General features: G+C 39.4%; 1 protein-coding gene across 1 annotated transcript; it reads left to right on the top strand.

The window, feature by feature from the left end:
- The first annotated feature begins 2170 nt into the window (after positions 1–2170).
- LOC125303993 (ethanolamine kinase 1-like) lies at positions 2171–13355 on the top strand. The gene is made up of 8 exons (XM_048258032.1): positions 2171–2427; positions 3555–3820; positions 4653–4790; positions 8137–8285; positions 8737–8820; positions 8941–9101; positions 11610–11683; positions 12097–13355. Exons 1-8 carry the CDS (start codon positions 2302–2304, stop codon positions 12155–12157), a joined length of 1059 nt encoding a protein of 352 aa, XP_048113989.1. The 5' UTR covers positions 2171–2301; the 3' UTR covers positions 12158–13355.
- Positions 13356–13625: the final 270 nt, after the last annotated feature.

The raw sequence follows: 13625 nt of genomic DNA, 5'->3' as shown, positions 1-13625 counted from the left end.
CACAGTGTACCTTTAATTAACGTTTGATCACAAAAATGACAAGAACAAATCTTTCATCAAGTGATGTGGTGAAATTGTCACATTTGCCAATTTCACACTAGGCCCTATATTCGTTCTATATCTGAGAGATGGCTAAGGTTAGCATTTTAACAGTGTCACAGGGGTCAGGTGGTAACCCAAAGTTGTTTTAAAACTCACAAGACTGATTGATGGAGAACAATACCAAAAAAATTCAGCTGAGTGGTGAGAGGGGAGGAGGTGGGAAAATTGTCTGTGCCATGAGCCGAATGCCATGGGTTTACAGAGTAGGCAAACTAGAAAAGATCAGTGGGCATTTTGAGTTTAAAAAGATATCTCTGACCTTGATGACCCAAAAAGCATGAGCCTCCTGCCAAACTGGTAAATCATTCTCTGAACTGAAGGCCAGCAAAGTGAGATGGCTATCTAAATTATACCAACGGAGACACAGTCTGCATGCAAGGGCAAACACACACAGTCTTTGGATCTGGTCATGTTCATGCATATCAAATTACATCAAATATTACATTTTAATCAAATGTTGTTGCCCTGCAAATTGATGCTAGGCTAAATCACTGTTGAGGTAAGTTGCCAGTTCTCTTTGGTTGTCACACCCACTGTAACACCCTTTTTAGAGATCAGAGCTTAAGAGCAGTCTGATTTGACACAGGGACTACATAAAAGTGTTTACCACTTGGCTTCTGATGTTATACCTATAGCTTTGTTAGGAAGACACATTTCCGTGGCAGTGAAAAATGGGACATCAGCCATGTTTGACACCCCTGTTTGTCTTGGACTGTCATTGGATGCCACAGCAAATTTGACTGACTCGAGGGAGAAAGCCACCCATTCACTTGTCCTGTGGTAATGATCGCTCATTGTTGGCATGAGAGGAGAAAGTGTTCATTCATACGGTGGCATGATTGAAATGAAAATGGAATCCCTTGAGATTTTAGAAATATGTCTATTACTATACATTTACGCACAAAATGACCATGGAAAATTATAGACGGAAGACATCATTCTCTGACAAAAAATGCCCAGGAATGACAGTGAATTTTGTGCGACTGGATTTAAGTGTGCTGTGTCTCCATGATGAGACCTGATTTTGCTAAAGAGGTTGGCACATGCAGCGTGTGTGATGGTACATTGTAGAATTACACAAAATCTTTCCACTCAGTCTCAAATGAGAATGAGGTGACAGAAAACCCCTAGCCTAGTTTTTTTTTTTTTCATTCCTGGGTGGGGGTGGGAGGATCTCTTTCCTCAGTGGTTCTTTTTAATGTGGAACAAAGACTGAAAGATGAAAACAGTTAGCCAACTAAAATGTAGTAAGATAAGTAGTCATTTTCAATTCCTTTATCTTTGATGATTTTAATTTCACAGAGGATCTATTTAAAGTACATTTTGTTTTAACATGTGCTCCTCAGAGAATTTAATCACAACCCTGCTGTGGCCAACACAATGCTTGTGCACTGCAAAAAAATAAAGTCTAACCAATGGTTATTAATCTTATATTAAGATCAAAAAAGCTATTTGGTATTGTTTTTAGTATAAAGAGACTTACCTAGTGCTCTCTCAAAAGATAATTTTGACTTAATTAATAAGGAGTCTTATCAAGACAAATTTGCTCAATGCACTGGCAACCAAATTTGTTCGTTTTTAAGACAAATTTGTTTAATGCACTGGCAGCCAAATTTGCTTGTTTTCATGATGAGACGTCTTAAAATAAGTCAAACTCTCATTAAATTAAGTGAAATGCACTAGGTAAGTCTCTTATACTGAAAACGATACCAACTAAAAACATTTTTTATCTTGATATAAGATGACACTTGGTTAGATTAGATAAACAGTTTTTGCAGTGTGTTTAGCCACACAACTATGCACTGTATATGCCAGTTTAGAAAGTAAGAGGTGAAATGCTTTTATCCTGGCTACCCTTGTCTCTACAGCAGCTACTTTAATGCATGGCTCTTCATTTGTTCCATTCAAACTTGACCAAGTCCACTGAAGAAGAGTGTGTATTATGTCATACACAACTTGTAAAAGAGTCTAGGACCCTCCCCCCATAAAGGGTATCGTGTCTCTAGTTTTGAGCAGAAGGTTAATATGTAATCTTTGGTCACAAGTTAAGCATTGGAGATGTCCAGAGAAACATTGCACTTTGATAAGCTGTCAACCTTGACAGATCGACAGATGGGCTATAGCAACCAAAGCAATCCAGCTGTTATTGTAGCTAAAATAGGCTCCCTTTAAGTAAAAAGTTTAAAGTCCCTTTAAACAATGGAGACCATAACTGGGCTTCTTCACCTGAAGATAAGCGTTAAGGAAGAGGAGCCCCACAGTGGCGTCATGGAGCTGCTGAGGATTCTTAGGCCTAAGTGGAGGACAGAGGACATAAAGACTAAGGCAAGTTTGGTGGTGGCGTGTTCCCTGCAGATATGAATTTCACAGGTGTGAGGGTTTCTGTAATGAAAGACAATGACTACAGTGCATGACCATGAAAAAGCCTATTGTTTAGTGGCACTTTTAAATGCATAAAATAGCGAGAAAATGTGTTCATGAGTAAATACACAGTACATATGATAAAGGTAGGTCAGTACTATCGTACCTTAAAGGGAAATGGCGGCTGCGAGAAATTGTTTGACTATTTTACTTTAAAGTCAGTGTTTGCTATTTGTTAATAAAAATGTTTTAGCCTACGATTGTATTTCAGCTACATGTAATGATATGAAATGATATTATCCTTTCATTAAATAGTTGTCCCCAGTCAAAATTGAGCCTTAATATTTCTCCATGGGATCAGTGTTGTAAGGACCTGGGCATGGACTGAGCTCAAGTTTATCACTCTGTATGGTGCTGATCAAATAGACTCAGTTAAAATACATACGATGTAAACACTGAGCTTGGGAATCAGCACAGACAAAACCAATAGACATTTTCTGCACATCACTGAAAAGTAATAGGCTTTACTTGTTGTGTTTGCAAGCTCTCTCTTCTGCCCTGCTCTGGGTTTGATCTGCTCCAAATCTTGACACTATTGGCCTGACTCTGATGACAAAGGCTCGTCCAGTTTGATCACAAATTCTCATTCTGGCTGCAATGTATTTGTTTTCACGAAGCTCAAGAATTCCTTTATAAATACTTAATCAAAGGTCAAATGGCCATGTTTGCAGAGGTCTCAGTGTATGACGTTGTTTTTGTGCTCTCACAACTGGATAGACTGAGCAGGGACAATATGTCCACAGGAGAAAAATAATGCAGCAGAAAAATGAAACATACCACACCCTGATGTAACCAAGAACCTCAGGCATATAAATACAGTAACAGGACACATAGCTAAGAATCCCAGGAAACAGCTTTCAAGGCAACATAAAATGAGAAATAAAAAAAACCTCACACCTGAGTGTACATTCTTAAACCTGTTCCTTAACCATTATTTTAATAAATATTTATTTTATTTTATGTCCAAAATGTTTTATGTCCAGGAGTTGATCAATTCATGAATGACATTAATTCAATCTGTGAACTTCTAGGTCTTCACAGAGGGCATCACCAACCAGTTGATGGGCTGTTACACAGGCTGCCTGCGATCATCGGATGATGTGGTGCTGGTGCGAGTGTATGGCAACATGACTGACCTCTATCTGGACCGGCACAAAGAGATGGACATGTTTCAGATACTTCATGAACACGGTTGTGGCCCCAAACTGTACTGCAGCTTTGACAACGGCATTTGTTATGAGTTTTTGCATGGCATGGTGCTGGATGGCCCACTGCTGAGACAGCCAGACATTTACAGGTACAGTTGAATGGGTTATGTCACCCACATTGTGTTGACCTAAATTCTCTTAGAATGTGTTTAGGCTACTATTTTCACACATTGGCTGTGCATCGCGGATGAATTGGGAGGTTTTCAGTGCTGGATATGAAACTAACTTTGTTGTATGTAAGACACAGCACTGCAGTAATGAATCTGCAGAGCAGTGCTCTTTATCCCATGGTAAAATCTAATCTTCTGGGTGTCCATTTGTATTTTCCAAGATAAGCGCCATAAGAGTGGTGTCATGCTCAGAAATATTAAGTCCATTTTAAGGGCTATTGGTCCCTACCCAAAAAATGAAGCAGACGTCTAAATGAAGGAGGACTCTGGATCATGGGAACTGCCAGCCATCTCTGTACAAAGAGTCATGGCTGCACTCTGTGCCTTTTCTGTCTATTTGTAGACACTGAGAACAACAGGGCCCTGACACAGAACAGAGCCATACCAAGACACAGTTCTCAGAAAGAAAAGAGCTTGTTTTCAAGTGAAGGTCACATAACAAATGAGAGTGAGAGGTCACCCTGCATACTGTCTTTGGGCCTGTGTGAAGAGGAAGTGGCCATATTAAGGATCAGACGCGACTCTTTTTTCATTCAGCACACCAGTCTGATCAGACAGAAGTTAGCATTTTTTCTAGAGGTCAATGATATCCTAAATTAAACTGGCTCTCAAAACTGTAAACTTAGTGTCTCAAAAAACAGACATAATGGATGTTGTCTGTGCTCTGTTTAGAATTGTGTTCCTGTGCAGATTTCTTCATTCATTCAGGGCATGAAATAAAGTTTATTTCTGTCTTTGTGCTAACATGCAGACTAATTGCTGGAGAAATGGCAAAGATCCACAGCATTAAGCCAAGGACAAGCTCTCCCCCTCAGGTTGTCCTCTGGACAAAAATGTCTCAGTTCCTCCAGCTTGTTCAGGAATCTGAGAATGAGACACCAATGCTAAGGTGAGTCAAGTCTCATCATAACAATATTAGCACAAGAGCACCATGCACACATTTTTATTTCAGAGATAATGACAGACACAGTCATATACAGATATTTGCTGTCTTACTTACAGTATTCATCATCATCTAAAGGTGGTGGGCAGCCGATTGGGTAGTGACATTGTCCACTGTCATGGAGAGAGGTCATAGTATCAGAGATGGTGTGCTCAGAGACAAGACACTACAAAGGGGCAGACATTAACCAACTTGGCCAGCTTATCGGTCAAACATTTACAACTGTTTACTTGAGCTGCTTTAAGTCGGAAGTTCAGACAACCGGGAGGAGTAAAGTGCAACATCTGCTTTAACTCCCTCTCTTAGATGGAGACGAGGCTCTTGGTTCTCCTCTCTTGCCAGGGAGTGAACACACCATCCTCGCAGTGAGACACTGAGTTCATTGACACTGAGGAGACTGGTGTTTGTCAGTGACACAGCAGGTATATTACATATTTAAACAGCCTGGACAGACAAACGCAGCAGTAGGACTTTCCCCTCTGTCTCTAAAAATATTGACAGTGTTGTCAGTTACTGAGCCTTATGCCCCTGACACATTACACCTCTGACACATCATACCTCTGGAAAAATAGAAGCATTTATTAATCAGATAGATCCCCAATCCATTTCACATGTAGGGTTGATTGAGTGTTAATATTACTGATATTTTATGGCTAAAGTATGTGTGAGATGCTGATGTTATTAACACAACATCTAAAGCCATCATGTCAGTATACTTCATATTGCCATGTCAGTTATCATCATTCAATTATAATGATGGTGTTAAACGATGGTGCACTTTGTTGACACCAGAGAAAAAACTGAATATGATTTAATTTGGGTGTTAAACTAGTCTGAAGTTGAAAGCTCAGTGCACTAAAAGCAAACTTGATCTTATGCAATTGGCATACAGACACAGCCACATACCCAGCATATCCACCCTGTTTACATTACATTACATTACATTTAGCAGACACTTCTTGACCAAAGTGACTTACACATGTCAGCTATATTACAAGGGATCACATTGTCCCCGGAGCAACTTGGGGTTAAGTGCCTTGCTCAAGGGCACAACGGTGGAAGCCGGGAATTGAACCGACAACTTTCAGGCTACTGCACGCTAGCCCAGCTCCTTAACCACTACACTACCACCGCCCACACTGTTTAGCAGCATATGCTTTTGAATTTGGCTGCCTTGTCCCTGTGAAGTCATTAGTATGGTCCCACTACTTTCAAAGATTGTGAGACAATTCATCGAAAAGATCTGATACTTCAACATAACCTTCAAAAGTTTTGAGTGTAATCCTCCCCTGCCCAAACCAGTCCCCAGAAGAGTTGTAGTGCATTGACTTTTCCAATAGATGGCAACGGGTTGCAATGCACTATAATCTGTGCTGCTGTTTGTATATCCTCATCAGTAACACAAAACAATATTTATCAGCTGCTCTGAGTCTTATTGATGTCAATGGATCTTTTCAATTATTTTATTAAAAAAGAAAAAAAGAGAAAGAAAACAAAAACGTGTGAGCGGCTGTACATGTGCATGTGCACAAGCTGGTAAAGGCAGCACCTGCAGAAAGAATATAAACCGACTCCCTGCTGCTCTCCCGAGTGTGAAGCACAGCTGCACAGCTGCTCTCAGTGCCTTCATTTCAGCATCTAAAGGCAACTGAACACACATAAAAACAATCATTTTAAGGCTGTTATCTCAATATAAATTGATTTTTTAGACGCAAGGATGAACTAGAGATTAATGGCATCAGTGATGCAAACAAGTAATGAAAGAATCACTTTTGGTGGATGAAGAACATTCATTCAATAAATGGCTCATAGAAGGATATGGCAGTTAATTATTATGGAAAGGATGCCCTGACATTGTAGTCATAGCTCATACTGAATCGTAGCTCATACTGAATCTTACAATGATCCATTCAGATGACATTAGTTTACACAATGAGTGATTCAGTATTGCACATCAGAAATGACTTCCTTTAGGTACATATGGGTTTTATATAATGATGCACCTACCATGACCAGTTTTAGTTTTTTTAAGGAATAATATAAATCAAATGACAGACCAAAATAACCTTAAAATTCATCATTAACAATTTATCTATTTTCTTCGTTTAATGTTGTATATTTTTCTGAATGTTCTGCACTGTTAATGTTCAGAACATTATGTGAGGGAGATCAACTCGGTGAATGCAGCAAAATAAAGGGGGCTGTATTTTCTGCTCTCCAAGCAGCCAGTGGAAAGGTGGTGGTCTACAAGATGGAGAACTTCTGTTTGCTTTAGAGAACAAGAACAAGAAGTGCATTATTCAGAAATTACTCACTTTCGAAAGGAAGAGGAAGAAATTTAGGCTGGGGTGTGTGCTTAGTTGTGAGGGTTGATGAATAGACCTGTACATGTTCTGAAAAACAAATGTCTATACAGCAACAAGATATGAGTGTGTGTGTGTGTGTGTGTGTGTGTGTGTGTGTGTGAGAGAGAGAGAGAGAGAGAGAGAGTGAGAGTCTGTCTATCTATCTTACACAGAATCATGATTAGTAACACATTCTTAATGATTCCTAGTCTTAAAGGAATACATTGCAGGCATGCTTGGTTGTACATGTAGAGTATGTGAGAAAGCCTTGCTCTTCTATAAACAGGAAACCTGTTTCCTTTTCATTTTATTGTGCTCTCCTCCACAAGCAACTCTAAATTACTTAGACAACTGTGTATAAAGCTATGACAACTGTTTGTTCAGAGGCATAAATAGGTACTGGTGTTTAAATGACTGTATTTTCCCTCCTTGACTGAAAAAGATACATGAAAATCATTAGAGTGGCCACAATATTTGTGAAGCACTTACAGGTGACGCAAGTGGTGAGAAGTAGCTCCTCAGGATGAGGAGAATCAGGTCAATCTGATGACCCCACCTGGACTTGAAGAATGTGTATGGACGCACTAAATGCGCACACAAACAAAACTCCAAACAGTATTCTGCACAGTTAAGTGCATATGGCATTGATGATTAATAAAGAATGTCCTTCCTTTGGGACAGCAAAAGAAAATCTAAGGCTTATAGTAAATGAACTGAAGTGTGTGTAGGGTTCAATAACCCTACATCCAAAGTAAGTTTAATGAATGATGATTATGTTTAATCGTTCAATCAACTGGTGTTCAATTCAACATGTCTGTTGTGTTTTGTTCAGAAGAACTTTGTATCAATCTCTGAAAGTAGCAATTGACATTATGTCTGTGATACTGCCTCCTCTGTGAAATGGCACCAGGCACCTGGTCAAAGCAACTCTGTCCTTCCTCTCCCAGGTCTTTGTGTGTCCCAGGGGCAGCCAGCGTGGAGGCTCTGAGAAGTGAGATGAACGAGTTAAAAAGACACCTTGGTCACGTTTACTCTCCCTCAGTGCTGTGTCACAATGACCTTCTAACAAAGAATATCATCTACAATGACACAAAAGGTACGTTGAGGTGCCAAAGCTATTGCTATAGAAGAAAAAACCTTCCCTGAGCAGTTTAGAGCGACCAAAAGCTGTCAAGTTGAACTCAATCTTGTCAAGTTCAACTCAAAAAGCATATTCCTGATGGAATACTACAAGTCTTGTCTGGCACTTGTAAAGTTATTGCCATGATGTGTTATTTGAATGATTACAAGACTGAGTTCAGTCGAACATCAAGCCCATATTTCAGTTTGAAACTGATAACCAGTACTGTAGAGGTAAAAGAATGCATGAGAGTTTGCAGTAGTGTCATGTGTTTTCTGTCTAAATTGTCTTCTTTGGAAATGAGATTTTCAGTTGGTCATTCAAATAAAAGAATTATGGAGATGGAGAGGGATGTTTTAGGTACAGTAATGGTTTGCCATAAGATGCTATCTTTGAGATTCACTGTATTCAATCCTCTGTTTTTCAGGCTCTGTGAAATTCATTGATTATGAATATGCGGATTTTAACTATCAGGCGTTTGATATTGCCAACCATTTCAATGAATTTGCAGGTAGGCAAATGAATAAAGAAATAAACTTTGTTTTGTTAAATGGGTGGTTCTTTTGAAATTGGGTATTTTTCCTGTCTTTTCATTCTCTGCTGTTTCATTTTCGTCATTGTCCCATGTCAGGAGTGACCACAATTGACTACGGTCTGTACCCTAGCGTGGCACTCCAGCTGGACTGGTTGACCTCTTACCTACGGAGCTCTAGGAGCATCACCGGCAAAGGCAGCGCAGTCTCAGAGCAGGACGCAAAGAACCTGTACGTCACCGTTTGCAAGTTTTCTCTGGTGAGTTTCCTAGTTCCGAATCAGCCCATCCACAACTTCACACACAATTCCCAAAACAGTGCAGTGGCCATCTAGTGTGGAATAAACAGTGTGCAACAAATAGCAAATGAAGCATTGATATGGACAGAGTGAAGGAATGCTTAAAACCTGTCCACTAAGCTCTGTCCCGTCCAACCTAGCCCAAACCACCATTCAGACACACATTAATCGTTCAGCTGAAGCCAGAAAGACTGACCAGTACATTGTGTGCTTCCACTCTGTCCAGGGCTGAGGCATGAGTGCAGGACACAAAGACATTGTCTGTGTCTTTGGCTCGGCCCTCACATGTGGTCAGCAGTGGAATAAAGGACTCTAAAAATGCAGGCAGTGGATTAGTTTATTTGTGTTTATTTCCTCGGGATAAATAGTTTACTTCCTTTACTAAACCAAACATCACATCTCTGAAACCAAATTAAACTCTTTTTGAGATGTCCACTGAGCAATTATTTGTATACAAACATTTTAAACAGACACCTATTTCTTGTACAATCATGAACTATGACAATGGTACCAAAAAGGGATTTCATGAGGTAAGGATCTGGTTTATTACTTTAGGGAAACGATTACATGGGCAGGGATCTAATATGTCAGCTTTTATGTCCTCTAGTTGAATATTTCTCCATTAACATGGCTTGCAAAATGTTATACTAATTTTACAAACATACTTTTAGATATTTTCAGAAAACCAACGTCAGTCTCTTTAAAAAAGACGTTCTGTGTTATGCTCTTTGGCTTGTCAGTGGATTATGTAAAACTTCGATCACTTCTTCATCACTTCGATCACTCGCTTCTCCTTATTAGCATATCATCAGTGGAATTTTGTTACAGTATACAGTAAACAGCATGATATTCAACATTCTATCCATACCTCAAGCCAGAACTCATTCTGTAAATCATTATCTTTCATTTCATAGTCAGTTCTGCAGGACACACCTACAGCTGATTTCATGATCTAAACAAAGATTTCATTGTCAGTTTAAAACTGGCATGGCATTGTCTTCATACCACATGCATGTGGACACACATATGCAAAACCACACACACACAATATGGTTTGGGTTGGAAAGCATTTGGCTGATAGAATAACTGAGCCTTGCCAAAGCCATAAGATAAAAAAAACACACATACACTTAAAACTAATAAGATGCTGAGAACATCTCTATAATTGAAATCAGATTGTGGTGACACTTAGACTGTTGACTTGAGTAAATTGGGAGAAGTCACATCAGGAATGAATCACCTCTCCCTGTGTCCCTCCCACTGACATGAAACACAGCCTGTTATTTACTAACCTGGCACACACAGCGACGGCTTTGCCTGTTTATCAAAACAATCGAAACTGATACCCACGAGAGCTGTTTTTCATTTAAGGCTTGTCAGAAAGTACAACTTGACCAATTCAAACAGAGCTCTCGTCAAAGGTACTTGAATTCTTTTTTTTATCAGGGGATGCAAATAAACCTTTTGGGTCCATTAAGTAAGCCATTTGGGTTTGTAATGAACTTGCAGATTTGAGCTTCTCAGTTGTGAGCACTGCAATGTATGGCCATAGTCACGGTTCCAATGGCGGTGTTTGCTGGCTGGCTGTGAGGGGTGGGGTTCCGGGCATCTCCTGTGATGTGGAGCGCTGCCACGGTTTGTGGTGAGGCCTCGCGGCAGCTTTCCTCGTCCCCAGAGCTCAGCGAGAGTGAGCCAGAGGACACGAGGGCTCCGCACGGACCCACAAGCCCCCCGGGGCCGCGACATGGAGCTCGGTGATGTCACCTCGGCCTCTGTTGAGTGTCAGTTTTTTTGTATCATGGCTTTTTTTTTTCTTCTGTTATCTCAATGACTCCCAGTGTTGACGGTTTCTGCTTAAGATCAGCCCTAATGGCACCACTGATGCTCTGACCCATTAATCACACAGAAATGCACTCAATATGTGGAGGATGCAATGTTTTAGATTAGTAAAGAATGAAAGCGTTGGAAATATTTCATTCCATCAATTATTTCATTACCAAATTAAACTTAGTTTGCCACAGACTAGAGGTCAACTTGCATAACAGCAGAGATGACAGACTCCACTAGAGGCGTCTTTCATAGAAGCCAAGAACACGTCTCCAGCACAGGACATAGCCTACAGCTCAATGGGGGACATCTCAGCCTTGAACTTATAGTCTGTTCAACAGTAACTGCTACATGTGGGATAATAAACATTTACAACAAAACAAATTGTCACAACAGATAACAGGAAGGGTAACTTCACCTCTTATTTTTGCACCCTATCTACAGTATGTCCATCAGATGATGTATTTACAAAAAATAATTCCATGTGTTGACTACAGCGGGATGTGTGGGATGGGTATAATTTATGGCACCATTTGCATTAACGTGCTGTGTGATAGAGATGTGTGTATCTGGGGCTTCAGTGCTCCATATTTAATGAAGAGAAATCGCAACATGGCAACACATTTAGTCTTGTGTTTTCAGGCCTCACACTTCTTCTGGGGCTTATGGGCCATTCTTCAGGCCAGATATTCAACTATCAATTTTGACTTCATCAAGTAAGTTATTTATCAGTACAATTCCCTTTTATGTATTCCCTTTAACACATAGAATCTTCCAGATTCTGTGAATCATCAGATCCCAAGATTAGGCCAAAGATGAGATTTTGGAGTAATGCACAGACTGCATTGTAACTGTTTTCAACCTTCAGTCTTCAAACTCTTGTATGCCTGCTCAGGAATGTTTACTTTAACGTTTTAATATGATTTGTGTCTTTAACGGCTACTCTCTGGGTAACATTTTACACCATTTTAATGCTCCTACTGTAGACATACTGTACATCTCCTGGAATTAGTGCTAATTTAGGGTTGGTGGTCTCTCGTGGAAGTTGATGTATGTAATTTGTAATAACTTGCATATGAATCAATAATACATTATCCATGACCCTTGAACATTGCGCTCTTCTTTTCAGATATGCCCATGCCAGATTTAAGCGTTATTTTGACAAAAAGGAAGAGTACTTCGGGATGTAAACACAAACATACACAAAGTTGCTTCAGCCAATGATGTCCCAAGGTTTTGTAAGCAGTGAGCTACCAAATACAATGGAAAATATAATTTTAATGTTTATATCTGCTCTCATTTTATGCTAAGGAATTCTCTCAGTTGGTCAGCAATAAACTTTCCATCACACCATTGCATCATTTCTAATGGAGAATTGGATGGGCTACAGCCTTGTTTTGGACTGTTAGACAATTAGACAAACTGTACAAACATTATGACAATAGAAGATCAAGTATGAGTTGGATAGGGACCCGGCATCTTTTAAAATAAACAATTACATTTAAATGTTGAATTTTAATTTGCCCCAAGTTGCATCTGAAAATCTGAACAGCTCTGCAGACCAATGGTCATCAAAATGCTGCTCTCATTGAAACTGTTCAGAGAAGCCTAATCCAAAAAAATGTTTTGAAAGGCATCTACAGTATCTGAGATAACCTCCTTAGCAGACAAACATTGAAATTCACTGAGTCAAGTATGATTTCTGTCCTTTGAAGCACTATTGACAAATACAAAGGCAAACTGAAGTAACTGTGGTAACTTAACAAACCCAGCTGTAAATCAGCAATTCAACTGGTGACTTAACTTAAATACTGTGTAGTTACTGGTTTAGGTTGGTTAGGTGTACTTAGGCTGTAGTTTCTCTGTAGTTACTAACTTATTACTGGTGGAAATCACCCAGTAACTTACTATTAATTTACAGCATAATTAAGTGAATTTAAATCCTTAGTAATTTAGGGACTTTGCAAGGGTTTCCCTTGAATCAGTACTACAGAATGGTTTGTAATGTCATCCATGCAGTGTATTTTGATGACTGGCCCTTGACAAGCACAGTGTTAACTACTGTATCCAGACTCAGTATCAAAGAGAGCACTACCTTTGATGCTTTTCACACCATACTTCAGAAATGTTTGAAGTATCGAAATTGGTTGTAATTATATGCAATTCCCTTGAACCAAAAAATGGTTGGGGGAAAAAATGTGCCCTGAAGGTTAGACATCTGAATTCTGCAGGTCAGATTAATCGGTTTCAAAAGGACAGAAGAGTTGTGAACTCAAAGCTGAAAGAATATCTAGTTAACATCAGTTTGTTCAAGTGCCAGTCTTTCATATTCTTGTTTGAGCTGAAAAAGTTTTAAAAAAAAATAACAAAGAAACCTAGAGCAACAAACTTTTTGAATGCCTCTCTTATCAATGTTTCCTGAACATGGCTGTATTGCTAAAATACTCTCAGGTTTCCATTTTAAGGAAAACAATGTACAGTATGACACCTGTAAGCACAGCCTATGCTCCCAGGTTTGGACTGAATGCTGTAGTTACATGACGAAGATCTATGTTTGGTTAATGATTGTTCAGTCAAATGGGAAAATTCAGTATGAAATTTGGAAATCCAGTAAAGGTGCAGTCAGCGTTTGTTTATGTTTATATTTACATTTCTTAG

The sequence above is a fragment of the Alosa alosa genome, chromosome 11 (assembly GCF_017589495.1).
Source record: "Alosa alosa isolate M-15738 ecotype Scorff River chromosome 11, AALO_Geno_1.1, whole genome shotgun sequence".
NCBI lineage: Eukaryota > Metazoa > Chordata > Actinopteri > Clupeiformes > Clupeidae > Alosa > Alosa alosa.
Note: the sequence above shows the minus strand (reverse complement) of the source record. Positions and strands in the feature narration are given on the sequence as shown.

Bases quoted from the DNA above. Each gene is read 5' to 3' on its own strand.
- LOC125303993 (XM_048258032.1), top strand. From the start codon at position 2,302: ATGGAGACCATAACTGGGCTTCTTCACCTGAAGATAAGCGTTAAGGAA. The intron at 8,821-8,940 runs GTAGGCAAATGA...GTCCCATGTCAG, and splicing joins CCATTTCAATGAATTTGCAG to GAGTGACCACAATTGACTAC. The intron at 9,102-11,609 runs GTGAGTTTCCTA...TTGTGTTTTCAG, and splicing joins CCGTTTGCAAGTTTTCTCTG to GCCTCACACTTCTTCTGGGG.